A 27,032-nucleotide genomic window follows, 5' to 3' on the forward strand; every position below is an offset into this window, starting at 1 on the left:
AGCGAAAGTCTTGTTCTTTTCAGGCAACTTTGTCATTTGGACAGGATTGAAAGTTCTTTTGATATTAAAAAAACGTTGCAAAAGGCATGCGGTCGGTTCTGGGCAACACTGGACTTGGCGTGACATTCGAAAAACCTCGGAGGATACTAGTCATGGTTGAAAACACTGGTACAATCCTTGATCATGACGAAGAGTCGTGTTCATTGCATTGGATTGAACCACACTGAACCCTGTTTCTGTCTGAATTTCGCTTGAAATCGTTTGGATGCTGGATAGTCGAAAGACCAATCGGGGTTTTTATGATTGTATCTGGATTCCCCGTTAGTCCGACTTCCAAACGAACGAACCACTTTACGAACGATTCGGAAAGCCGGATCTTGATGAAGATTCATGGTTTTGGAAGTTTACGGTAAGAACGAAGTCCGTTACGGATCATCGGCGCGAAGGGGGGGATCGGTGTAGCTCCATTGTTCTTGGAGAAGAACTGTACAGAGTATTGTAATGAGCGGCACCAAACGATCCTGAGTCAATCTAATGGCTCTTGGTCTTGATCCTGATATCGACACCAGCATGAATTGCCAGGGATATCTGTAGTAGAGAGAAATGAGCTGTCAGGACGAAACTACATATTTCCCGGAAATCGGATAGCCCGGAATGAAGTCCAGAAATGACTTTCTGTGTGAATGAAGCCAGAATGGTCATTCCGCGGAAGTAAATCACACGGTCCTAATTAGGTAATTTATTGATCCCAACATCCAGAGCTGTATATATAAACAGAGTGACCTCGTTCCCATCCCTTAACTTCCCTTAGTCCTCTTCTTTCCGCGCCCTTTCCCTCCCTCCGAGACATATCTCGAGGCAGTTGTCGCCCAACATCTTAAGCTATTTGCTTCACTCTATTTGTTGGCGTCCTACAGTTAGCATTTTTTTTGGACCTCATATAAATCCTCCAAAGGCTGATTTGCGCCACATAGTTCTTATTCGAACTCATTTATTCCTTGTCTGTTGTATTTCTTTGATTTATATCCCTCTCGAGATGTCTCTCGACTTTGAGTCCACCCTGTCCCACTCTTCCTTCATGGAGCCTATGGAAAGCCCATCATTCCTCTTGGATAGTTCAATGGATTATCTTCAATATCCTACGACAACCCCACCTTCACCTCCCAGCTATTCGTCTGCTTTGGGTTGTAAGTGCCCTTCAATTATCAATTAACTGTACTCTTTCATTCATCTGACGAATATTTAGTATCCAATACCTCAAGCTCACCGATGACTTTCCACACCGTACCCCTCTCCAGCTTGGGGGAGTACGGTTACGCTCCCGTTTCATTCTCACCTCGTCCATACACTCCAGCCGATAACGCCAGTATTTCGCCTCCTACTTTGACCTATAGTCTGAGCAATGCCGACGCGTCCTCCGACGATCAGCACTCGGGCAGGCACAGCCGTGGGTCTAACCCATCGCCCCCTCCATCAGTACCCTACGCTGCTACTGTGCCCAGGTCGCATCGCTTCAATCCAATTGGTGTCCCTCCTCCCACAAGGACCAGCGCTCGTACTGCTGCCACCAAGAGGCGAAATAGCAAAACTGCCAATGAAGACTCGGACGATCCTGAGGAAGAAGAGTATCAACAGTCTACAGGAAGTGTGGATCCGTGAGTCCTCTTTTTCTCAACCTGAAATTCGACCGCTTAAATGCATCTCTTAGTCGTCGAGAGGCTGTTCGTAGACAACGCATCGAGTCCGAACAAAAGCGTCGTGATGAGTTGAGAGACGGTTACGCTCGTCTGAAATCTACTTTGCCGTCGATCAACCAAAAATCGAGCAAAGTGACGTTATTGGACCGTGGTAAGTGTCAATCTGATATGTTATCGCTCAACATCAGCTGATGATCTCTTTGTCTCGTAGCCGCTAGCCATATCAAGTACTTGGACGCTGTACGAAACCGACTCGAGACCCAGCTCAAGGCCGCAGACGACGAAGTCAGCAGGCTTCGTAATGTCAACGAAGCTCTCATGTTAGGGACCGCCAACCAGAGGCATGCTGCTGCCGCCATGGCAGCCGTCAATGCTGGAATGGTGCCGACATCTTTCTAGAGCTTCCCTGCGTTGCCTCGCGGGATCATTCAAAAAAGTGCCATGGCCCTCTTTCTCCATGCACACCAAAAAACAGACTAACGAGTTCTATTTACTCTGCCCCTTGTGTGGACAGGGTGACACTGCTTTCATTTATGTCATGGACTATCGCATCTTATCATATTACGCATCTCCCTTGTTCTATAGTTCCGCCGTTGACGGAAAGGCACCGTTCTTTCTGTACTAATTATTTTGCAGTTGTTTTTCGGTGGCGCGCAATTTACCGCCTAGCCTCATCCTCCGATCTCCCCGCTTTTTGGTCGGGACAGATGGGACACGAGGCTGAAGCTTACGCATCTCTCTTTTGATGACGGCCCGCAAAACCATTGGACGACGATGGACGACACGGATCTTTCGGTTGATGAACTGTTTTGGGGACGACACTTACGCAAGACTCGAGTTAGCTGCTTGAAGCGCTATACCTTCCTCACCACTTGATTGTCGGTTGATGGTTGTGCGTGCTTCGCCTACTCGTAGCGCATTCTTGTACTACACCTCTTTTTTTACCGTCGCTTCTCCTGAACTACCTCATCCCGGTCCTATTCATTCTCCATACACACGCTCGTAGGCGACCACTTCATTGTGGATCGTGCCTCGTGTGTGGCCGATACACTGGCGTCACTATGTCCTTCTGGTTAGCATCCTCTCTTAGGTTTGCATACAGCTTCCGATTTCTATTGCGATTTCCCATATTCAGTGCGGACGACAAGCAAGGCGGTCGTTTTTGGCCTCACTTTCAACGCGGAAACCTCATCATCATTGTTCATCATCATTGTTACTCCTTGCTCTCGCCTTGCATCATCTAATTATCGAATGATTTATGTTTTTGGATTGTACCTTTTACTTACTACCCTTTCTACCACCCACTGTGTCTTCTTTGGGGAAATTCACTTGGTCGACCGTTTAATCAACGTCCCGGCTCGGACATTTCCTGCTATTTTTGTTGAACAATCATCCCCTATGCCCCTCAATCGCTTTTTATTCTCATCCTCCCCAGCTTGCACCGGTATCTTGGTCCATGCAACATCACCTTGACCGACATTACTACTCGCTGTTCACCCCTGGCCAATACTGGGTAGCTGCAGGCAAGATTTATGTATTTGGATCGCGCTCGTGCTGGCGCTCGAGTTTATATTTCGCTCTCTCAAGTCGAGCGTAGGCCGAAGGTTACTGGGTGCAGGTTTTGATATCGAAATGTATGGGGCGCAATAACTCATCTCCGCAGATCTTTTTTGCCAGTCTCCCGATAGGTGATGACGGCCAAGATTGATTTCTCGCGTGAGTTGAAGCGAGTTGTGGACCGACTGTCGATCGCTTGACGCCGTTGCCATTCGTCACTCTTTGTATCGTTTCTCGCTCTAGTAGCTTGAGAAGCCTTACTACCTCTTACCCTATTCGATCTATCTGCATTCTCCATTTCCTTTCCGCCATTACCGCTCAACGTTCGCGAATGCGATCCACTGGTTCAGTACACCATTCTCCTTGTTCATGTATGTCGACGTCGGGTTTCCTTTCAAGGTTAGGTATGTTGTCATGTCGGACGCGTAGTTATTGGGAGCCTTTTCTTTTTGGTTTCTTTTTCATGTTTCAACTGTACCCTTTTGCGCATGCGCATTAGTAGACTGCTGTCCGTGTTTGGATTGAAGATTCAGACATGATTCGGACTATCGGCATTGCCACGACTGCTACAATTACCTACCATTCCATCGCCTTATGATTTATCCATGCTTCATTTTCTTTTGCCCATTCTCTTTCGAGTGTCGTTTCAAAACGATTGCTTCAATATTCAGTAATCAGTACGAGTAGATAGCTCTTTTCTTAGATACTTCATGATTACGAGCGAATGAAACGATTATTTCACGAGAAACAGGCGTGTTTTCACACTGAATTTCGCAGGCTCGAAACCAAAAACATTTCTGTTGGCCAAACGCAGGCCAAACGTGACGGTGAAACTCAAGAATCTGACGATGGGTAAGTCAGAGTTTATTTAACACAAGATAATGCACAATTGATATATTTCTCTCCTACAGAGGCGTCATCCGTCAGTCACCTTTTCTCTAAGTATATTCAATTCTAACTTTCTTACAAGAAATACTCAGATCCTCCAGAACCACCTCCCCACATACCAACATACTGAGGATCGTATCACTGAAATTATCAACGAACATTCCGAAGAGAACAATCCTTTGGAACAAACATTATGACCCAAATTGAAAGATTCGCGACAGGGGCGCTGCATCCTACACCTTCTCGATAGACGAAGAACTCGTCAAGCCAGACTGAACGAGTTGAAATCCCGCCACCTCGAAACAGATGCTATTAGGAGAAATGGGTGCCGTGAATGTTCCGCCCGGAGAGGTAGAAGGAATGCAGGTTCTTGAAGTGAGAAGCTCAGTTAAAGTCAAAGCCTCCTCCGAACAAAGGCAAGGGCAAGTCAAGTTCTCAACACGATGCCGACGAATTTCTTGCGTAACTCGGGAATGAGATGCTGAATAAGAAGCGAAAATGGATTAACCTCCAAGGTCTGTGTAGCCCATTCATGCTTGTACACGTCTCAGCTATGCGCCGCTAGGATTCAGCATGGTTGCCTAATCCTTGCCTCTGAAAGATACAATCTTCAACTTCTCGAATTGTCACTTGCCCGATCTCCTGGTTCTTGCAATTATGTTGCTCATCGCGGTGTACATCACACTGTACATTTAGAAATCACTCTCGTTAATTTCACCATTTTTCATTCTCTGATACGACCTGTTTGGACTATGAAGATCGTACAACGTCGTCGATGTTGGGTGTGCCGTAGAGTAATCCAATGATCTCCAAGCGGGATTTGATAATGTCTCGGTTTCGGATTTTTCTTCAAATCCGGATGCGAACATCGAAGTCCTTTCAATCATTTTAACGTCTTCGTTTGGACCAGTGAGTATGAGGGTGTCATATATCGACTCGGTTGTTCGATCTTCTGCTCTTCATGCGAGCGCCTTTTCCCAGGAATTTCGATGGCCAGTAAAGATGAATAAAATGACATTCCAAAGCGAGGAAGGATATCTTGAGATAGCTTGAGATCCAAGCCAGCATGTGCCCTCGGCTTTCCTAGATCAAGCACAAAACTTGCCACAGAGGCAAGAAAGTAACGCCAGCAGCGAGCAGCTTTAAGAATCGAGATCAGCTCGCGAAAATCAATATGATATCAATCGTATACTTTGCCTGTCCATAACCAACAGGATCGTAGCCATCTAGGGGAGAATAAGGAGTCACAGGTTGACCAATATCTGCTTCGATGTTAGAAACGATTTCATGAAAGGATTCGCCCAAATTTGACAGTTCTTGCGAGTATTCATCCATGACAACATGATAGTAGTCTCCACGCTGTTGAATCTTCAGCTTGTTGACTATGGAAGCATGCAAATGAGCGATAATTTCTTCCGACGTGTTCAGCAACTTCTTTCGCGGACCTGAACTAGCCGACTTGAGCGCCAATGAGAAGCGCTCGACACGGAGTCATATAATCAATCGATAACGCTGATCAGAACCATTTACTGTAACCCTCCACGTTGATTCATTTATTCTAACTTTCTGAAGGCCTTTCCATGTCTCAAAAAATACACTCTGCGGACGGTATACTACAAGTTATTCCTCTGCCAGGACACCCTGCAATGTATTACTTTTCCTCTCTTCTTCCCATTTCTCCAAAATTCTATCTTGCATAATCTGACGATGCTCATCGCCAGACTCCCCAAAGCAGGCGAAACAAATATCTTGATCACATCTGCCTTGCCTTATTGTAATAATGTGCCACATTTAGGTACTTCGAAATCCGTATCATTCAAAGTTATTAGTCCAAAACTGACTGTGCATGGACATGTAGGGAATATAATCGGGAGCACTCTGAGTGCAGATGTATTTAGTCGGTACGTCCGTTCACTGTTATATCACTATTCTGCACCTCCTTCCCTTCTCTGTGGACCCGTTTTTGCTCAAGCTCAACTTTGCAGGTATAATCGTCAGTTTGATTTATGAGTCTCAAAGTTCGCAGAATGCAACTTGAACTACATATACAGGAACCCGCAACCGACCTACACTCTACATCTGCGGGACGGACGAGTACGGAACGGCCACAGAGACACAAGCGTTGAAAGAAGGTATCACACCAAGAGAGTTGTGCGATAAATACCATGTGTTGCATAAGGAGACTTATGAGTGGTTTGATATCGGGTGCGTTTTGATGATAACTAGTATCACTAGAAAGGATGAATCAACCTGATTGTTGAATCGCAGATTCGATTACTTTGGCCGGACGTCTACGCCCTTACATACAGAGTGCGCGTCTTCTAGACCGGATGATGTTTCTGTAACGCGTCTGAACGTCCCTCATTTCTTTTCACCGCAGAATATGTCAAGAAACTTACAAAAACCTCGGCAAGAACGGATATCTGGAACCGCAGAGTAAAGAACAGACTTATTGTGAAGATTGTGGAAGGTACACTGTTATCGTTATTTGACGAATCACCGTTGAACGAATCAACCCTCACCTCATAGGTTTCTAGCAGACCGATTTGTTGAAGGAACATGTCCTCACTGTGGATACGAGGTACGTCGCTTAACGAAGCAGCCGATCCTTTGCTTCGTTTCTTTTGCCTTAAATTTTCCTCTCCAGGACGCTCGAGGCGATCAATGCGACTCTTGTAGCCGCACCCTCGACGCAATCGAACTTATTCACCCTCGCTGCCTCGTCAACAAATCCCACCGCGTTGTCCCCCGTTCCTCCACACACATGTACGTCAAACTCGATACCCTCCAACCGCAAACCGAGGCCTGGATTAAACAGGCTGCGAAGAAGGGGAAATGGTCGGCGAATTCGGTGGTGCAAACGACACATTCCGGATCTAATTCCGACGTTGAGATCATCGATGCGAGGATGAAAGGGGGGCTTATTCCCGCGCCTCTAACAAGAGATTTGGTATGGGGAGTTCCAGTTCCGGAGTTAGGGAGGGAGGACGACGCGCTTATGAAGGAGAAAGTCCTTTGTGCGTTTTCGGTGTACCTTCGTTTCTTAGACTGGTTTGGAATTGACACTATATATCCTCAGACGTCTGGTACGACGCCCCCATCGGATACCCCAGTATTACAGCCAACTACACCCCCGACTGGAAGAAATGGTGGTTCAACCCTAAAGACGTGAATCTCTACCAGTTCATGGGGAAAGACAACGTATATTTCCATACGGTGTATTTTCCTTCGATACAGATTGGGGATGGGAGAGATTGGACGATGTTGCACCATCTTTCCACAACGGGTGCGTCCAGTCCTTCTCATTGCCCTCCAAATTTTGCACCTTCTCCAACCGGCTTCGTGTTTAGAATATCTTAATTACGAAGGCGGGAAATTTTCCAAGAGCCGCAATCGGGGTGTATTTGGTCCTCAGGCGAGAGAGACGGGGATCCCAGCATCTGTATGGAGATATTATCTGCTGTCAACACGACCTGAATCAGCGGATGCCATGTTCTCGTGGGCAGATTGCGTAAGTCCTGTACGAATTTTGCCATACGCTCCGAAGGTTGATACTTTGCTCGTACAGATTGCAGCGAACAACAATGTTTTATTAAACAAGTAATAAGATTCATTTCCCTCAAAATGTACAAAATCTGATCTATCCTCGTGGCAGCTTCGGAAACTTTGTGAATCGGGTCCTCAAATTTATCTCATCCCAATACCAAGGCATTGTTCCTAAAAACTCTGACTCTGACTCCCCGGGACCCCTCTCCCTAAATGACCCCAACGACTCCATTTTTATCTCCCAAGTCAATAATCTGCTGCAGGACTACATCCTCCTCATGGACTCTGTCAAACTCCGTCAAGGTCTTCAAACCATCATGTCCCTCTCCCAACTCGGCAATGCCTACCTCCAGTCCTCTGGCCTAAACAAAGCATTGATGTCGTCTGACCCCACCCGGACAGCACAAGTTCTATCTAGAGCGCTTAATTTGATATATGTGTTATCGGCATTAGTAGAACCGTATATGCCTGCGACCGCGGACGCGATGCTGGTGCAGTTGAACGCGCCCAAGCGTGCGGTGCCGGAGGTGTTGAGTACGGATATATTGGCGGGACATGAGATTGGGAAGCCGGCGCATCTGTTTAAGAAGATTGAAGAAGGGATGGCGGAGAAATTTAGGGAGCAGTTTGGGGGAGACGAAGCCAAGGTTGTTTCTACGACTAAATCCGCTTCCGCGACTGGCTCATCGAAAACAAAATCGAAATCAAAATCAAAAAAACAGGACGCTGCTGCGCCAGTGTACACTGCTCCCTCCGACGTGAAACGAGGCGAATGATGGGGCTTGGAGGTTTTCCGGCCGTGCATTAGTTTCCAGTGTACATACTCGAAAATCAGGAATCTCGTTCCACATTTGAGTGTGGTAATTTTGTTAGAATCTCGCCTCTCTTTGTTTGAGATACATTCCCATCTAAGACTTTGCTTTTGCTTCCCCCCTCTCTTTGAGACTCTCGCATTCGCCTTCCCGTCTCTCCGCGCTCTCGAAATATCAGTGAAATGGCTCTTACCGTATCTACCCAGCCATTCCCGGGCCACAAGATTCGCGTTCTGCAGCATTTACTTTCCCCATGTATATGGAATGACATCTCCCTCTATAGAATCTATGCATATTTTGTAACATAGACATTTCCCAATGAACGATGGAATTATTCATTTCGCCAGATCTGTAGCAAGCAACATCGACACTGCAAGTTGCTGAGAATGGGAACATTTGGTTAGGCATACAAGGCCATAAAAAGAAAAGTACACGACCGTACTTATCGTGAACGATGACACCGTGACAGAACTGTTCTAAATCATGAGAATCCACGGCGTTTCACCAATTATTGTCAAAGGACATCGGAATTAACTCCATATTCACTCCGCAGTCAGTCTTCACTCTGTTTAGCAGATGGTCAAGGGGAAGTATGACCCACAAGCTGATGCCTGGGCAACGAAAATACCGTCTACGAGCATACCTACAGTAGCAGAACCTCGAGTGTGGAGTAAAACACCTGCCGCACCAGCCACTCCAAGCTGCTCCTTTTGAACACAGTACTCCTTCACAGAGTAATGAGCTTCTTCTTGTTCACACTCATAATCACCAGCCGGGACAGCAGGATCGGGAAGGCTGAAGAAGCCTTTGGGTGGATTGATTTTTCCCGACGTCGAATACCCCATGGCCATACATGATGTTGTCCTGACACGCTGAGCAGGACGAAGCTTTTGAACTAAAAAAACCGTGACATTGGTAGTAGCACCTGAATGGACCATTTGGAGCGAAAAAATCATCTGCCATTTCAATGAGCGAGACATCACAGAAATCATACTCTTCGTTGGTTGAAGGCGGGTAAGAAGCTGCGGGCCCTAGGCGTGCCGCAATGACATCTAGTTCATTCTTTCGAGCTTTTATTTCAATGCACCGTTCCTCCACAGTTGGTATGGTTTTGCTCAAATACCCCGTAGTGCCTCTGACAGTATTCCCCTCTGAAAATTTGAGATGAAATAATTGCGAGCGAAGCGAAGCAATACTGGCTAGAGGGCTGAACCGGGAAGTAAACAATCGCACAAACTCCCACGGAGTCGGAATACCCGCGGATGTGTACAGATGAGCGGATGCTGGGGCGGGGAGCTGTTCCTTTTTACAGTAATGCCAGTGGATTATTGCTCATATCAATTGTTTGTTAAGGACATGGGCATGAATGAGGGATTCGGTCTCTATTTCTGGCTGATTTGCGCATCGAGATCCCACAACATATTAATTAACGAGTCGATAGCGATAAGTTTGTCGAGCAGCAAAGATCTGTTTACCATTGGTCTACACCACAGTGCATCACTGTAGGCCCAACAGCAAATTTTTCTACATAAGAATCTCAAAAAATCGAAATCAGCATTCCATATTAAATCAGATCCCAGATACAAACAAAATGACTGGGTCACAATTTCCTGATACCAGTTGGATGTTCTTGTAGAGCTTTAACTTTCGCGGACCTCAACTCCTTCCCGAAAATTTGCTTCGTCGCCTTTTTATCCGCCCTACGTTCAGCTTGCCGTGCCTTCACAGCAGCTTTGCGCGCTTTTTTAGACTCTGGATCTTCATTGCGCGGCCGAGTGACTTTTTCTGAGAGTTGGGCTTGTTGTATCATGGTAATGAGTAAAAAAAAGTTAGAGAAGAGATGTTAAGACGCACGAGAGGTATCTTCATAAGGTGAGTCATCAGATTCATTTGCAAACGAGTCAAAATCCTTTTTGATTTTTGAAGTATGTTTGGAGGCAGGTTTGGAAGTAGCATCGATGACACTTGGAAGGCCAGTCTTGGGATCAAGGCAAATTTTAGGTACCGGCTTGGAGTGTCGAACACGGATAAGTCGCGGATGATTTTCAAGATTGGAGTATGTCGCTGGAAACATGGATTATAAAACATGAAAAATTCAGGAAGATTGTAGGACCATACTAAGTATGGTTTCACAATCCCATCGATCCTTTTTCTCCTCATCTATTCGCAAAAACTCGTTATCATCGTCATTATCGCGGTCTTCTGCGTCGGCAAGGCTCCCACGGATGCGCTCGTCTTGACCCATAGCTCTGCGAAGAGTGTCGAGTTTTTCTGCTCCGGTGTCTCCGTCAAGCTTGGGTTTCATCTTACGACCGAGAATTTCGTAGTCATTGAGGAATTCGTCCATCATTGAGCCAAAATCCTCCCGGGAGGTAATTAACTGCGGAGCTTCGTCGTTATCTTCATCTGAAAGAAATGACGCCTCATCATCTTCGTCCTCTTCCTCGTCGTTGTATTGCTTGAGCATAACCTTGGAGTTGTGGAAATTCAGCACACCTACTTCGAAATGAATGACAAATAAGGCTCATACCTGATCGAAACGTTCATCCAGTGTTTGAAGGGCCTCGTTTCGGTACATGCTAGAGCTACTCATGCTGTATCCAGAAGCATCGCTACCTCCTTTGTGTCTCCTTTTGCCTTTGCCGCCGATGACAGATATGGCTGGAAGACCAGAGACTGTATCTCCACCCTCTGAGGCGAAGTCATGCTCGTCGTCGCTTGTTGAAGAAAGCGGTGAGGCCTTTCGAGCAGCTTTGAATTGAGCAAAACGTTCTTCCCATGTGTCCGGCTCTTTTTCTGGTAATACATTCTGGCGGTCTTCCGGAGGTCCATGTTCATAAAATTCAAACTCTACTCCTTCATCACTATCTCGTGCTCCTCCTTCAATCAGATCTCCGAAGAAATCATCTGCGAGGTCGTCATCTACAAAAGCATCGTCCTCTAGAGCTTCGAGTGTCTGTCTAAGATGTGGGTCCATATCCGGCTGGAAGCCAGATATGCTTTGCGGAATATCTTGTTGCGATTCATAAGTCCGGGGGAGTTCTGAAGTGGAAGGTAATACTTCTTGCGGCAAATCTCGCAGCAAGATACCAGGCTTGGTTTTCGAGCCTTCAGCCTTTTTATTGAGTTTTTTGGTGCTCGGAGCCTCGATTAATACGCTCTCAACACCAGCTTCCTGCACACCGACAGGCCGAAGATGCTGCATGTAGTCGTATTCCGTATCATTGTAGTAAATTCCGTATGTAGCAGCTTCTCCAACACGGGCCTCAGCATCACGAGCGATTTCTACGTGGTCAAGAGTGGCTTCTAGATCGGCTCGACTTTTTCCCTATTACAAGTTTGAGTATTCCATTTGAAGTATATGAGATTTAGATTTGACCTTCTTGTCGCTTTGTCGGGCGATTTCCTTCAGTACATGCTGACTAACGTCGGGATCATGGATAAGAGGGTCTCTTTGAGATCTGTGGACCACCTGAAAGTGTCTTGCGCCTGGCTGACGAAAAATGGACTTGGGAGGCATCGAAAAAAGCGTACCGAGCTGGGTCGCTGAGTTGAGGCAATTATATTGATTAGCTAATCGGTATAGTCATTCAACCAGAGCTGTTGACTGACCACCACTACTGGCTGTCAGCTTCAACCTTTGCTCCCTTCTATCGCATATTCGTCTCATCTTTTCGCAAAGTCTGTACAAGCTGGCACTCTTGAAGCTCACATAGTAGCGGAATCGCCTTTCCAGGCTTGGAATCATGGATAATCGCACCAATTCGCAGCGCGAACATCTTCGTCGAGGGTTCTCTATATACGTCTTATCTCTCCCTTTATTCAGTGTTCAAGCGTGCTGACATGCCTTCTGATATCTACTAGTCACCAAAAGGTTGTTCTGGAGATTGATTTTTCCGGGAGTTTATGGGTGTGTTTGTTGGTCTCCTTGTTGGACGCCCAATTCACGAAATTTCTCTCCAGGGATACACAGAAATCACTATTGCCCCTGCAAGCAGTGAATTGAGGACTATCATCCTGCACTGTCGTCAATCCGGTGCGTGTTCTTATCCATATTCTTTGCGCCATGAAACGAGCCGTTGTGCCTCTTTGACAGTCGTCCACTCGGTTCACGTAGGCGCGTACGCTGCGGAATTCGTTCACAATGACCCATTTGTTAACCTCGTCAACGGAATCCCTGAACCGGATTGTCATCGACATCCTGAGCTCAAGCGTAAATTGTATTCGGCTCTTCAGGAGGGTGACGAAGGAGAGCTGTCTATCGCGATTCCGAAGGAAGTGTCCTTGAAGCCGACCGGATCGGTCAACCAAATCCTCAATGATTGTGAGCCTTATCCTTCTCTTGTAGTCAATGATACTGATCATCGTGTAAAGTTTCCACTCCCGAGCCTCAGGCTCAACCTAATCAACAAGTCACGGAATTTTCACCAATTGTAGTCAAAATTACCTACAGTCTGCGTCATCCTGCTGAAGGTATACAATTCGTGCTTCCGACGGAGTCTCAACCCTATGTACGTCTGTGTCGTTCATCTTTTGAACATAAGCCATTTATATATATATCATTCAACAGCGCGTCCCCCATGCTTACACTACCCCGACCTCACCTGATGCGGCAAGGTGCTGGGTTCCGTGCATCGACAACTTTTGGGAAAAATGCACATGGGAGTTTGAATTTGTAGTTCCCCGGTACCTGGAAGAGCGAGATTTTAGCCAGGAAGACGATCCCAGCGATGCGATACCTACGGTCGTGATATGTAGCGGCGAGCTTGTCGAACAGGTGGGTTCCCTTCCGTCGTTTGATTCCACGCACTCATGGATGTCATAGGTCGCACATCCATATAATTCCAACAAAACGATTTTTCTCTTCTCTCAAGCTGTTCTTACTTCAGTACAACACATAGGTTTTGCTACTGGCCCCTTCCACCTTCGTTCGATACCGGCGGACAACACAGCGGACGATCCTGCAAGCAGTTCTTCTCAGCCACTTATATACACATTCTGTCTGCCCGGACAAGAATCATTCCTTACCAGCTCCACCTCTACTCTTCGCTCAGCTATGAGTTTCTATTCGTCAGAATTTGGATCATATCCTTTCGGTTCTTTCAAAGTCGTGTTCGTGGATGAGTTACCCACTCAACGATTTGATACTTCCAGCTTTTCTCTCATCACAGTAGACATGTTGCACGGGGATGATGCGATTGAACCTGCGATCGAAACACGGCACGCACTTAGCCACGCACTTGCCTGCCAATGGGTAGGGATCAATATTCAACCTAAACAATGGCCAGATTTATGGCTAGTGAATGGTCTGGCGTCGTATATCACCGGTTTATTCATGCGCAAACTGCTTGGCAACAACGAATATCGATTCAGACTCAAGAAGGATATGGAACGGGTGATAGAATGGGATAACGGAGGGATGCCCCCAATATGTCAACCGCAACATTACGATCCCCCAGATTCCAGCATTTTACCTTTCATCAATCTGAAAGCCCCCTTGGTCCTGCATATTTTGGACCGTCGATTAGGAAAATCTGGAACCTCTCTTGGGCTAAGCCGTGTCCTCCCTAAGTTATTCTTGTCGGCAATTAGCGGTGAAATGCAGAACAATTATCTTTCAACGCATGCCTTTCTAAGGATGTGTAGAAAAGTTAGCAGTGTCGACCCACGGAGTTTTGCGGAGCAGTGGATTTATGGTAGTGGCTGCCCTTCTTTTGGTGTGCAAGCGACTTTCAATCGGAAAAAGATGGCGGTAGAGATTACGATGCGGCAAGAGTGTCCTGCACATAAGGTGCACGAGGGTAACGAGGTATCTAAGATTTTGATGAAACCAGTACCCTTTTTTGAGGTATCTAGCTCCGATTTCTTTGTGGATTCATATCGTCTCACAAAACAACAAACATCTAGGGCCAAATGACTATTCGAATACACGAGGCTGATGGAACTCCTTATGAACATGTTCTCGACATCAGAACGCCATTCAAACGGTACGAGGTACCATTCAACACAAAATATAAGCGTGTTCGAAGGAATACAAAACGGTATCTTGCACGTCAAGCCGCTGCGCAGGCTGCTGCTGAGGGGGACACTGAGGCTGCCGAAGCCATTGGTATGATTGACATGGGTTTTGGACTCGAAGTTTGGGAAAACGAACAAGAACGAGAGAATTGGAAAGTAGCTGATTGGACTGAGGAGGATGAAGGGTTGATGAGCGGCGCTACATATGAGTGGATCAGAATGGACGCTGATTTTGAGTGGATAGCGGCATTGAAGTTTGAGCAACCCGACTTCATGTGGGTTTCCCAACTTCAGAGAGATAGGGATGTTGTTGCGCAGCTTGAGGTCAGACTCTTCCCCATACATGTAATAAATTATAACTCGTTTGATCTTAGGCTGTTCACGCGCTGTCCAAACAACCAACAGCAATTGTATCCAGTACACTAACGAAAACTGTTCTCGTCTCGAACTACCACTATCGGGTTCGTTGTGAAGCTGCGACAGCACTGGGAAACGTTTGTATCCGTATGATATACATACATTCTCGTTGCTCAATGTCCTTTAGTGTTCGATACGGAGGCTGGATTTTTTGGGATTGTTCCATCTGTTTAAACTCTTCCTTCGATATTGTTATGAACCGGAAGATTCGAATCAAGACTTATTTACACACAACTATATCCCCAAGCCGAACAATTTCTCCGACTTGTCGGAATATTTTGTACGAAAAGTGCGTGGTGAAATCCTGACTTCACACTGTTGTTGTCGTTTACGATCATTTCCACAGAGTCTTGTTAATGCAATCTCACGAATACGATTTGAGAATGGAAAGACACCTTCTGTGGTCAGACAGTTTTTGATAGATCAGCTCCGGTACAACGACAACACAGCGAATCCCGTCAGTCATATCTTCGTCATATTGCACATATACTAATGAGCTTAGCTGCAGTATTCCGATGCTTATTATATTTGCACCATCATATCAGCAGCAGCCTGCTCGAACGTGTCTACGGCTGCACCGGAGCGAGGCGAGCTCCTCCCCTCTGAAGTTCGTCTCGAACATAACGCGGAAGACGAGGAATTGTTGAAACAAACGTTGACCGAAGTCGATCGCTATCGCAGCATGGACAGGCTAATTCCCTCGGTTCATAACATAGTTACTATCGCTGCGTTAGAAGTGGGTGCCTCGAGATCGTCTGAATTGACGTTGACTCACTTCAAATCAGTTTCATATGTTACTTGGTGTCGCCAATCTCATTCCAAGTCACCCTCGAATATTTTTCCCTCTCACCCGGTAGGTTGTGTTGGATTTACTATTCTCAATTTATTCATTTTCTTGCAGAGAAGGCAACTATGTCCCAGTTCGGATAGCTGCATTTGATGGACTCTTCCTCACCAAATGGTACACACCTCAAATCATGCGCTACGTTTTAGCCGTCATGGCGAACGATTCATCTCGTACTGTGCGAAGGCATGTTGCGCGAAGTGCTACTCAAAGCTTAGCACTATTGGTGCAAATGGGCGAGATGAAGTCCAACTCCAAGGATTCAGAATCTTTGCTTATCGAAGAAGATGGTTCCCACCCCGAAAAGCTTAAGGAATCTAAGAAGACAGAGATGGATGCCATGATCAAAGTCCTTCGGAAGGATAGAGAGGTTGGCAAGAATGAAAATTTTAGGGACTTTGCTGTGCCGATTGCGCTGTGCGTTGTTTTGTTGTTCAAAGTTGAATCCATCTTTATCTCTCCCTTAGTGCTCCTGATGTCGATTACGAAGTCCGGTGGTGTATACTGAAGCTGCTAGATATCCTCATTCGTCCAGTCGACGAAACACCTCCTACTGTCCGTATCCACATCCCAAGCACTCCCATCTCTGAGTCCGCTCCTTTATTACCTTCCGCCAAAATTCCTTTGAAACCTCTTAAACCTCCTGTGAAACCTCCGACAGCCAAGACCCCTCTCCCCCTTATTCATCCGAAGCTCAAACTCCCTGCTAATGCTGCCACAGAGAGCTCGAGGATCGTCGTTTCATCACGGACCAGCACCCCCCAGTCTGGAAATGTCGCACTCCCTGCTGAAACTACTCATACCAAGGTTGCCGTCACTGGTCCGGCCGTCTCAGCCCCCAAAGGCAAACCGAAAGGAAGACCGCCGAAATCGGCAAAGGCTGGTCACACGCCTAAAGCACAATCAGGCGGCATGAGTACTGTAGATTATAGGGCGTCGAGAGCTGCATTGAAGAAATTGAATACGAATAAGCACGCTAAATTATTCTTGCAGCCTGTCGACCCAATCAGAGACCATGCACCCGAGTTAGTTTTTTTATGATCGAATCACACCATTCTGAAGGCCCTGACTTGACCTTTCAGTTATTTTACCATCATCAAGCAACCAATGGACTTATATACTATGGGTTCCAAATTGGAACAAGGAATGTACAAGGACCGTTTCGAATTCCAGGCAGACTTTCGCCTAATGATTGCCAATTCCAAGCAGTACAATATGCCCGGTAGCTTTGTGCACAATGAAGCAATCAGCCTCGAGATATTTTTCGAGAAACGTAAGTTTTTTCCACTGCTTCATTGTCCTATCTTCACACCTCTGTGCAGAATGGTCAATCATCAGCAAGACTTTGGATCAACATGCGATCAACAATGCTGAAGAAACTGCCCCTAGACCCGCACAGAAACCTCATCGCATACTGCCACCCGTCCCTCAAGCGAAATTTTCTCCGCCGCCTCGTAAGGCACAGCCGCAGTCTCCTTCAATACCCCCCGCTCGCCCAATCATAAAATTGAAAATGTCGGCACAAAGTGTTCTGGCTGATCCCAAACCTGTTGCCAGCTCATCTAAACCTCGTAAAGTCAAATCAAAACATGTTGATCCAGCACCAGTAACGCCACCTCTCCCACCGTCGGTATCTATAGAACAGGACGTTGATGCCCCCCCTCCGCCTTACATTGACGATGGTTCCCACGATCTCCTGCAAGAAGTGCTTGCTATTGAGCGGGAAAAGTCCGAGATGAAACGGCAGCAGAGTTTGTTGAAATCCCAGGAAAGACTAGTTATTGGTTCTTCCAGTAAACGAAAGCATGTAGAATCGTCTGCAGAAGACGACATTCTTGCTCTTGCTACTCCTGCGAAGAAGGAGAAGTCAATGCCTTCCGCGTCGACCTCATCTAACGGGAAGCTTGTTCTCCCGGCTACAAAACCCAAGCCAAAAAAAGATGCTCCTGTTCCCTATACGGGTACATCTTCATCTCGGTCCAACTCTGCACGTTCAACACCTGCGATCGACGTACCGCGCCCGTCTCTCAAAGGGAAAGAGAAGGATATCTCGCTACCACCTGCATCTGCCACTACTACACCGTCTTTGAAGCACAAGAAGCAACCTATCGTTCATGTCACCCCGTTAAATGAGAAGAAGTGCAGAGAAATCTTGAAAACCCTTGGCAAGATCTCCGACTCTGCCATATTCCAAGTTCCTGTCGATCCTGATCGAGATGGTTGTCCAACGTTAGTTCTCCGTCGTGTCATTTATGTTATTTTCTTAGTTGTTCTGCAGGTACTTTGATGAGATCAAGCATCCCATGGATCTTGGGACGATATCCACAAAGCTTGGACAGGGAGAGTACAGCTCAATGGAATCTTTCCGTAAAGATGTAGAACTCGTGTTCAACAATTGTCGACAATTTAATCCTCCTGGCACTTTTCCTGTCAACTGTGCGGATATTGTGGAAACGACATTCAAAAAAGAGTGGGCCAAAATCAAAGAAAAGAAGCTTTCATGGGCAGAGAAGCGGGGCCTACAAGCTATCTTGTCGACATTTGTGAAAGAGGACCTGTGAGTTGTTTATATCTGTCTCTGATCTCTAAATCGTTGAGCATACTCTTTCCATTAGATCTTTCGTCTTTCGAGAACCTGTCGATCCAGTACTCCTTGGAATTCCTACGTACTTTGACGTTATCCCTCGCAAGGATGCTAGAGACTTGCGAACTATTAGGCAGAAGTTGGATGCCGATAAATACGAAACGGTGGACGCATTCGAAGCCGACATTGATCTCATGGTGCGAAATGCGATCAAATTCAATGGAGCCGATTCGGAAGTAGGTTTGATAGCTGCGAAGGTTAATGATCATCTGAAGAATGCGGTGGCCAATTGGAAAGCAGGAAATTCAAAGAAGAGGAAGGACGGAGATAAGAGCGGTTCGCAGCAGCCGATGAAGAGACACAAATCCGGTTGAATGTATATCTGTCCTAGAATAATGCGTGTACTAATGACCGTTTGCTTTGAGGGTATTTACACTTGTGTAGCTTGTGTGTAGCTGTTAACATCTAAAGTTCGAGCAGACTTGTTTTTCTTAACTGACATGCCTCCGCGGACGTCCCCATTATGATCGGATTATCGCAGGATTATTCCAATTATCGACGTCATTCGTATGTACAGCTTTGACCTTTCCAAAAATGGTTTCTGTCGATGGGTTGCTTATCTAGTAATAGCTGTCTGACAAACCTTCCTACTTCGACATACTCATATATCAGGACATGCATAAATGGAGACCAGTCTTAATTGATTCAAGGAGCTCCTTCGCCGCTTACAAGTAAATATACCAGTTACCAGTAATGCAGTATGTACAGATAAAACACAGGTCAGCCTGGCAACAAGAACCCCAGATTCATGCACATAATACTTTCTACCTCAACACGGATATCACAAAGACTTCGCATGTGCAGAAAGCGGGTAGAAAGAAGTGTAATTGAGACCATAGAATGAAGAGAAAAGAAGAGATGCGAACAAACGGGATGGAGCGAGGTCCACGTGCTCATTATAAACTTTCTATACTCCATGAACTCCATCCATAACCCCAGATAACGCGTTCCTCAAGCCATGGCTTCACCTCAGGTCACTTCGCCAGCTCAGGCCTCCTTCTCCAGTCCATTGTCGGGCTCTAGAAGCAGTACAAGGCTTGGCGACGATGTTACGAGCCTCACGTCTTTCAATCCATTCTCGGAAGAAGATGAAAACGACCAGTCTTCTTATACCCTTGTTACCTCCATTTTTTCGCGGATGAAAAATTCTCTGGCTGCTCCTCTTTCTTCAGCAGCAGCTACGACGTCGATCGTCAACAACAACGGCTTGAACGTGAACGGAACTCCAGCAGGAGCCCAAGATCAGAAACGGCCCTCCTTACAGTCGCAGTCCGCTGGCCCTGCGCGCCAATCGAGCATAGACCGTCCGAATACTCTGTCTTCTCATGCAAATCCAGCTCCTCCACTAGTCTCGTTAACACCAGCGCAATCAGAAGCACCTACGTACAGTGTGGAGTATGAACGATCTCCGTCTCGGTCTGGCATGTTCTATTCGGAATCCGGTGATGGAGGCCTGTTTGGAACATCTATACCTGGTTTTCCTATCCCGGATGATGCTCGAAGCATAAAGACCACAGGCAGTCTCCATAGATCGGGCTCGGTGTCTAAAGTAATTAGGAGAATTCGGGGTGAAGGCGCGTATATCATTGCTTCTCATGGTTATTACACACTTACTGGTTACACAGGTCTATCTCGAGATTACTGGATGGATGATGAGAATGCAAAGGAGTGCTATGATTGCAAGAGCATATTTACCACCTGGAGGAGGAAGCACCACTGTCGGATATGTGGTAAGTGACACCTTCCCTCAGATTTCGGACGTTCATTGACTTATTCATCAGGACAGATATTCTGCTCTAGATGTGCATCCAATGTTATAAACGGTTCTCGTTTTGGACAAGATGGCAGGGTCCGTGTATGTAACCTTTGCCTTGACAAGTTGGCCAATGTAGACGACGACGACGATGACGACAGAAGGTCCATCGTATCATCTGTCACTTCCTTTCCCGCTCATCAATTCGGTCTTGATTCGTTTTCTCTGGGACATCATCCTCAATCTCCCTTTGCCGCCTCACAATTATTTGGGCGGGATGAACCGTTCAATTTATATTCCATCGCCGAAACCAAGAGACCGATCTCTGGCTCCGAGGATAGTGGTCTCCTATCTAGATCTCATACTCCTCAGTTGCACGATCTTGTCTGGGATAATGGTGATGATAATCCAGCGCCTTTCCGGCGCGCGCTGTCCGATGAGGAGAAGGACGTATCAAATTTGCCGGACCCATTCAATGAGGATTCACCCACTGCTCCAGGCTCCAAGACTCCCATTGAATTTCCTATCGTGTTTCCCACTAACAACGAAGGCCCCAGTTCCATTCAATTTCCCGTTGGATCGCCTGAAAATGGGCCGGAAAGTCCATTTGCAACTGGTCGGATGAGATCACGATTCAACTCATATGCGGAATTCGAATCTGCCACACCTTTCATTCGAAGTCGTGTTCAGAGTCGGCTGGACAATGTGGTGACGAGCGAGCCCGGATGGCGGACGAGGCGAGAGAGCACTGCGTGAGGTTTTATTTGATTACGGAATACTGTCTATTCATCATTATTTTCCTTTCAGTTATGCACAGGAGCTCAACCTCACATCGATGCTTCACTTGAAAATAATGCTGAGGCAGATGCTAACAATCGAGCAAATCCCAAATGTCAAGGAATGGGAGGACACTCTCCTGAAGCTTGCACTCCGCATAGCTCGTGAACTCACCTTCACTACATTACCTCACCGTCAGGGTGAAGACATGGACGTCCGTCGATATGTGAAAATCAAAAAGATCCCTGGAGGTGCTCCTCATGATTCAGAATACGTCGATGGGGCTGTCATCACAAAAAATGTCACGCACAAAAACATGTCGAGATCACAACGAAACCCGCGCATTATGCTAGTGACATTTCCTCTTGAGTTTTCCCGCGTCGAGGGCCAATACATGCATTTCGGACAAATTGTGCGACAGGAGAAAGAATACCTCGGTAATTTGGTTGCTCGTATCGCCGCGTTGCGACCCCACGTTATATTGGCTGAAAAATCGGTGTCAAGGATCGCTCTCGAAGCATTGCTTAACTATAACATTGCAGTGGCTCGTACTGTTCGACCGTCAGCGATTCAGCTCATAGCTAGGATGACTCAAGCTGATCTCTTTTCGTCCATGGATAAATTGGCTTTAGAACCACGGTTGGGTCACTGCGCACGGTATCAAGTGCAGACCTTTGATCATCCTTTGATCCCCGGTCGTCGAAAGACGTTCATGAGATTCGAAGGATGTAGTCGGGATATGGGCTGTACGATCATTCTGCGTGGAGGAGATATTTCCACGCTCCGGAAGATTAAGAAGGTCACTCGATTTCTGACCTTCATCGTACGCAACTTGAAGCTCGAAACCCATCTTTGGAAGGACTCGGTAATCACATTACCTGCTTTCAACCCAGATGCTACTCCAACTGTTATTGGCCGTACCAATATATCTGCCACTTTATCTACCACTGCACTAGCCGTTTTTCCTTCCTCCCTTTCTACGCCCCGCCTCACTACTCCTACTGCTGAAGACAATCGTGCTCAACCCTCGTCTTCGGCTGGATCAGATGTCAGTGAAAATGACCTTCCAGACGAAGAGGCAGAAGCGTTGAAACTCTCACGCAGAATTGACCAATCTCTACACCCCTACATTAACACATTTATTTCGGTCTCAGCCACTCTGCGCTTCCCCCCTCCCTATCCAATCCTTCGCATGAAGGAACTTGACATGGAACTCATTGACGCCAAGCGACGATGGGAAGACGAAATCATCAGGCGAGAGGAGCGTTACCATTCAGGAATCAATTCTTTACATACTCGAGACGGCACCATCACTGCTTATAGTAGTACAGATATGAACTCGCCGGCAGTCGAGGAGAGCAAATATGACGATATCAACGCGCAGATCGAAGCTCTTCCCACAATGGATCTGGGGCGGAGCCCTTCCCTATCCACCGCCGTGTCTCCATTAAAGATGGATGATGCTTCAAGCTACTTTTCTGATGCCAATATCGTAAACTTTTCTACCCCTCAGCCTACCAGTGCTTCTACTATCACCAGTCCCAATACGGAGGAGATACGGGAGCCAATGAAGACCGCTGATGACATCGCTGCAGAAAGTTATTACGGCCTAGTCAAGTGGAAACACGAGGAGTTTCGTCGCATATGGGAATGGTATCTTCGGAAGAACAAGGACGATTTTATCGTCGAAAAATACCAGTGTATCAGTCTTTTGCAGTACACTATTCCTATCACTGAGGTCGAATTGCAGCAAGCGTGCTTTGCACCTCGCTTGCAGTATATCACATTCTACGGCGAAAATGATTGTACGCTCGGGCAATACATCGAAAAGTCAGTTACAGACACTCTGGTTCAGTGCTTGGATCCTAAGTCAATCTGTACCGGAAAAGCCTGTGATCAACCACTAGCTCGACATTGTCAAGTTTATGTCCATAACCAAACACGACTCTTTGTTGCTGTAGAACAATGGGACGGTCAAATCATAGGTCGCTCGTTCTACCAACCAGCACCCGATTTGGTCACCACTTGGAGTGCATGTCGTGTATGCGGCTCTGCAACTCCATTCATCCCTGTTTCCGAAGAGATGCAGCGATACTCGTTCGCGAAATTCCTTGAACTTCATTTCTATCCTTCAGACGTCAAACTCGTGCAAGGTGCTGGCTGCCAGCATAATATTTACCAATATCATATCCGATATTTTGCATCCAAAGGCATGACTGTGCGCTTTCAGGCGGATCCGGTGGTCCTACACGAAGTCGTCTATCCTCCGTTCCGTATTCGTGTTCGACCAGAAACCCAGTTAGATTTGAAAAACAGTGATTATCAGAAGCTGCATAATCGCAATGTGCAATGGTATAGTGGTCTAATCGATGATTTAAAGTTGATCAGTATTGATGCTGCTACTGGAGATGAAGAGAGCGATGCCACTCTACTCGTGGATATAAATCAGCTGATTAGACGAGCTGAAGCCGAGCGAAACGACGTTGCGAAGCTGATAAATAGTATTTATAAGGAGACTGTACCTACTGATACTCTTGCCCTGAACCAAGTCCGATCATACCAACAGGACAAAATTGTAGCTTGGCAGCAAGACTTTGACCGACTGCCAAAACCGAAACCTCCTCCGACCACCGATAGGACCAGTAAACGGATTTCGACCTTTGGGTCTGTACGAGCCATTTGGCCTCGAAGATACGAACTCTCTGGTGCTTTCGATCATCCGCATCTACCATCTTCCAGTGTTTCTGAGGCCGAAGAGGGTCCCCTGAGCATGCGACGAGCTACCGGCGATTCGTTCACATCTTCCGCCTCAGAAGCATCGGAGCCGGAGCCTGATCCAGATTCTATTCCGTCTCCCATACCAGAGGGATCCGTTCTAGCCAGTGATTCAGATGCAAAGTCGGAGCCAGAACCCGAACAACGCAAGAATTCCAGCCATGATAATCAAATAGTGGCCAAGTCTGATCCTGAATCTGACTCTACAATTGAAGCTGTGCGGGAACAGGGCATTTCGTCCGAAGCACCAACTCTAGTATGTGTTTTCTGTTAACTCTCTTGATTGATAATGAACATTATACAGGAAGGACAGTCTGGCCAACATCGTCCGTCTAGGCTGCCACGTCGCTCAGCTAACCAGCCTAGTGTAGCCGACCTTGTAAAGAAGTACCAGGACTTTTTGCCTCCGCAAGGCGTGCAAGAATTGACCAAGACTGCTTTTGCTCCTCGCATTGTTGTTTCCGAAAGTGATCAGGAATATAACAGCCCCCTTCAACATCGTACCACTGTGCGGAACAAAAGCAAGCATCGACTGCCCAGAAAAGGGTCCATATCTGATTTTGAGCAGGGATATGCTGCCAATATTGCCCCTCGCTATATCACTCGATCACGGAGATCTTTAGGCACAACCATACATAACAGCCGTATTCCCGGGCCTGCAGGTGTTTCGGAGTCTAGAGAATCTTCACGGAGACCGTCTCCAGAAAAACGTCAGGGTCGAGTAAAAGGAAGAGAGGTTAAGTTTGGCCGGCAATCGCCTCCTCCCACCAGTAGCAAATTTGCTTCCACTACGCCTTCAAATCTTAAAGGCAATAAGCCTCGTATACCTTCTCGTTCCAGAGATAAAACACCAGCTAGACAATCTTCAGTTGTTGGTAGCAAGTCGACTTTCAGGCGCCCGGCAGGGACACCCGGTAGTAAGGTTTCGAATATGGCCAAACACTTCGAACGACTGGGTCGAGACGCTGAACGATCCAGGAGCCGTTACAATGTCATACGGGCAGGTAGGCGGGCGCGCCCTGTTGCTTCAGCTCGAGCCAAAGTGGAGGTTTTGGAAAGTGTTCAGGACGCTATAAAGGACGACGACGAGAGTTCGAGCTCCGATTCGTCAAGTGAAGCAGACGATGAAGGAGGTGAGGACCAAGATGAGGGTAAAACTGTGGCGGAGCTTGTTGAGCAGACGGAATCTCCAGAAGAAGTAACTCGAGTGGAAGTGGTCAAAACTGCACCTCCAGATTCCACCTTTCCTGAATCGACTCAGACAGATAAACATATTACTCCAGGATCAGAATCGACCGAATCTTCTGCTACACTTCCTCCTTCTACTATTTCCCTGCCTCCTTCTCCATTTTTGAGGACGGATCACAGTGTGTCGGTGACTCCACCGCATTCGGACCTCGAAGCGCCCGTTCCCGGAACAGAGCGTAACTCCATTTTGAAAGCGCTTTCCGGATTCTGGTTGCAGCCTCCCCCCTTGACGCGTAGCTCGCTGGATAACGACGATCTAATGGTGGATCCCGAGCACATCTTCCGAGACTCTTCCATGGTGGTTCGAACGGATGAGCCTACCTCGATCATAGCTCTTGCCTTGAAGTATGTGTGTTTTTCAAATTCACTATCCTTTTGAAGTTATGTATGACATTTATAGCTCACCGCAATACCGAGATATGCTAGCCAAATCTCGAGCCGAGAAACGCACGGCACGTGAAGCACGGCTCACAGAATCTGGTGGAGAAGCTTTTATGCCAGACGACCGTTCTGTTGCGGAATCGACATCAACTTGGGGTGTTGTCAACATGGACACTACAGAATCCGTAGATCCTACAGAAGATTTGAAGGTGCCATCATCAAAACTTCCTTGGGCTATCAGTCGGTGTCCATCCTTAACGTTTAACATCGGAGCATAGGCGCTAACCGTGAGAAAATAGGTTTTGAAAGTGGTGGCTTGACTATCAGCTGCACCGTCTTATATCCGGAACAGTTTGACGCACTGAGGCGAACGTATGGATGCGAAAAAAGCATGGTTGAATCTCTGGCTCGCTGCATCAAGTGGAATGCGACTGGTGGCAAGTCCGGTTCCGCATTCTTGAAAACTAAAGGTATCTGCCACAGAAATGTCAACGAATCAATTGATCTTCATTCTTGAAATTTTTTAAGACGATCGCTTTATTGCCAAAGAGCTTTCCAGACCAGAGCTACAAACCATGGAAACATTTGCTCCAGCGTACTTCGATTACATGTCTTCAGCTGTCTCCGCAAATAGGCCTACGCTCCTAGCAAAAGTCTTCGGCTGCTACAAGCTCACATTCAAGAAGACCGGGATTAGCGACAAGGGTCAGGGAAAGTCCAAGCAGATGAATTTGCTGGTCATGGAAAATCTTTTCTATGATCGTCGATTTTCGAAGGTGATCATCTCAGTCTCAATGTTTTATATCACTAATCACATTTTCAGATCTATGATTTGAAGGGTTCTACTCGCAATCGGCACGTTCAGTCCACTGGTAGAGAGAACGAAGTCCTATTGGATGAGAATCTTGTACAAAGTATAGAGATTCTACTCCTCCAATTTTCAGAGCACTTATTAGCGCATTTTCAGCCGCCCATATTACGCCGTTCTATCTTAGGGAGCATTCGAAACGTATATTGCGTGGCGCTTTATACAACGATAGCAAGTTTTTGGCAGATATTAATGTTATGGACTATTCTCTTGTTTGCGGTGTAGGTTATTTCCAGTTTGTTGCGTACAACTGTTTGATGTGTTTGTTCAGGTCGATAGCCATAACAATGAGCTTGTAGTGGGGATTGTTGGTACGTTAAGTTTTCGTAATTAGATAGTGTCGAGTCACTAAATTTCTCGCATCCAGATTACATTCGAACATACACTTGGGACAAGAAGTTAGAGAGTTGGGTCAAGGAGACTGCGTTCCTGGGTGGAGGTAGAGGTGAACCGACTATCATCACGCCCAGGCAATATCGGCAGCGGTTCATGAGTGCAATGGAACGTTACTTTCCTTTGGTGCGATGCTACTCAATATCCGGTGGGAGGGTCACTGATACACCGTGTTCAGATTCCTGATCGTTGGTTGAAACAAAAAGACACGCCCGAAGATGATTCGAACTTGACGGAACTGTGGCCGGACTGGTAGATTTTTTCTTTACTTGTTATTTTATTGCGTTGCTCGGCCTCTCGGAATCATTGTACTTGTAATCTCTCACATCTTGCATCGCACCGAGTCTCGTTATAGTTACTGTTCATGTAAATTTGAATTTATCTTGTCCAAGTTCCCAGCAATACGTTATTTAG

At 46.6% G+C, this 27,032-nt stretch overlaps 5 protein-coding genes across 5 annotated transcripts; 4 read left to right on the plus strand and 1 right to left on the minus strand.

Annotated features, from left to right (window-relative positions):
* Positions 1-1,036: 1,036 nt before the first annotated feature.
* Positions 1,037-2,096, plus strand: C8R40DRAFT_1164565 (uncharacterized protein; the record flags this gene model as incomplete). The annotated part of the gene is made up of 4 exons (XM_046230527.1): positions 1,037-1,187; positions 1,247-1,655; positions 1,709-1,848; positions 1,909-2,096. The coding sequence occupies 4 exons, from the start codon at positions 1,037-1,039 to the stop codon at positions 2,094-2,096; spliced, it is 888 nt and encodes a 295-aa protein (XP_046092248.1).
* Positions 2,097-5,602: 3,506 nt separating this feature from the next.
* Positions 5,603-8,808, plus strand: C8R40DRAFT_1076728 (tRNA synthetases class I (M)-domain-containing protein). The gene is made up of 13 exons (XM_046226942.1): positions 5,603-5,790; positions 5,864-5,937; positions 6,001-6,043; positions 6,128-6,135; positions 6,194-6,347; positions 6,411-6,452; positions 6,523-6,612; positions 6,672-6,723; positions 6,790-7,159; positions 7,222-7,428; positions 7,493-7,653; positions 7,711-7,742; positions 7,798-8,808. The coding sequence occupies exons 1-13, from the start codon at positions 5,723-5,725 to the stop codon at positions 8,462-8,464; spliced, it is 1,968 nt and encodes a 655-aa protein (XP_046092249.1). The 5' UTR covers positions 5,603-5,722; the 3' UTR covers positions 8,465-8,808.
* A 914-nt stretch (positions 8,809-9,722) lies between these two features.
* Positions 9,723-12,050, minus strand: C8R40DRAFT_1076730 (Low temperature viability protein-domain-containing protein). The gene is made up of 6 exons (XM_046226943.1): positions 11,880-12,050; positions 11,031-11,828; positions 10,619-10,970; positions 10,355-10,564; positions 10,089-10,297; positions 9,723-10,036 (listed from the first exon to the last, which is right to left on the minus strand). The coding sequence occupies exons 1-5, from the start codon at positions 12,018-12,020 to the stop codon at positions 10,101-10,103; spliced, it is 1,698 nt and encodes a 565-aa protein (XP_046092250.1). The 5' UTR covers positions 12,021-12,050; the 3' UTR covers positions 9,723-10,036; positions 10,089-10,100.
* A 196-nt stretch (positions 12,051-12,246) lies between these two features.
* On the plus strand, positions 12,247-18,737 carry C8R40DRAFT_1164568 (TATA-binding protein associated factor Taf2; the record flags this gene model as incomplete). Its single annotated transcript, XM_046230528.1, has 19 exons — positions 12,247-12,290; positions 12,365-12,410; positions 12,464-12,536; positions 12,597-12,824; positions 12,875-13,011; positions 13,071-13,277; positions 13,326-14,348; positions 14,408-14,842; positions 14,893-15,012; positions 15,063-15,224; positions 15,282-15,392; positions 15,444-15,671; positions 15,721-15,788; positions 15,837-16,196; positions 16,247-16,804; positions 16,862-17,052; positions 17,102-18,008; positions 18,058-18,336; positions 18,395-18,737. The coding sequence occupies 19 exons, from the start codon at positions 12,247-12,249 to the stop codon at positions 18,735-18,737; spliced, it is 5,520 nt and encodes a 1,839-aa protein (XP_046092251.1).
* A 570-nt stretch (positions 18,738-19,307) lies between these two features.
* C8R40DRAFT_1242512 (uncharacterized protein) lies at positions 19,308-27,030 on the plus strand. The gene is made up of 13 exons (XM_046233574.1): positions 19,308-19,997; positions 20,049-20,153; positions 20,205-20,928; positions 20,984-23,990; positions 24,033-25,321; positions 25,377-25,597; positions 25,657-25,827; positions 25,886-26,133; positions 26,181-26,271; positions 26,325-26,446; positions 26,497-26,536; positions 26,593-26,744; positions 26,797-27,030. The coding sequence occupies exons 1-13, from the start codon at positions 19,382-19,384 to the stop codon at positions 26,872-26,874; spliced, it is 6,864 nt and encodes a 2,287-aa protein (XP_046092252.1). The 5' UTR covers positions 19,308-19,381; the 3' UTR covers positions 26,875-27,030.
* Positions 27,031-27,032: the final 2 nt, after the last annotated feature.

The sequence above is a fragment of the Lentinula edodes genome (genome assembly GCF_021015755.1).
Source record: "Lentinula edodes strain Le(Bin) 0899 ss11 chromosome Unknown C8R40scaffold_1, whole genome shotgun sequence".
In the NCBI taxonomy this organism is placed as follows: domain Eukaryota; kingdom Fungi; phylum Basidiomycota; class Agaricomycetes; order Agaricales; family Omphalotaceae; genus Lentinula; species Lentinula edodes.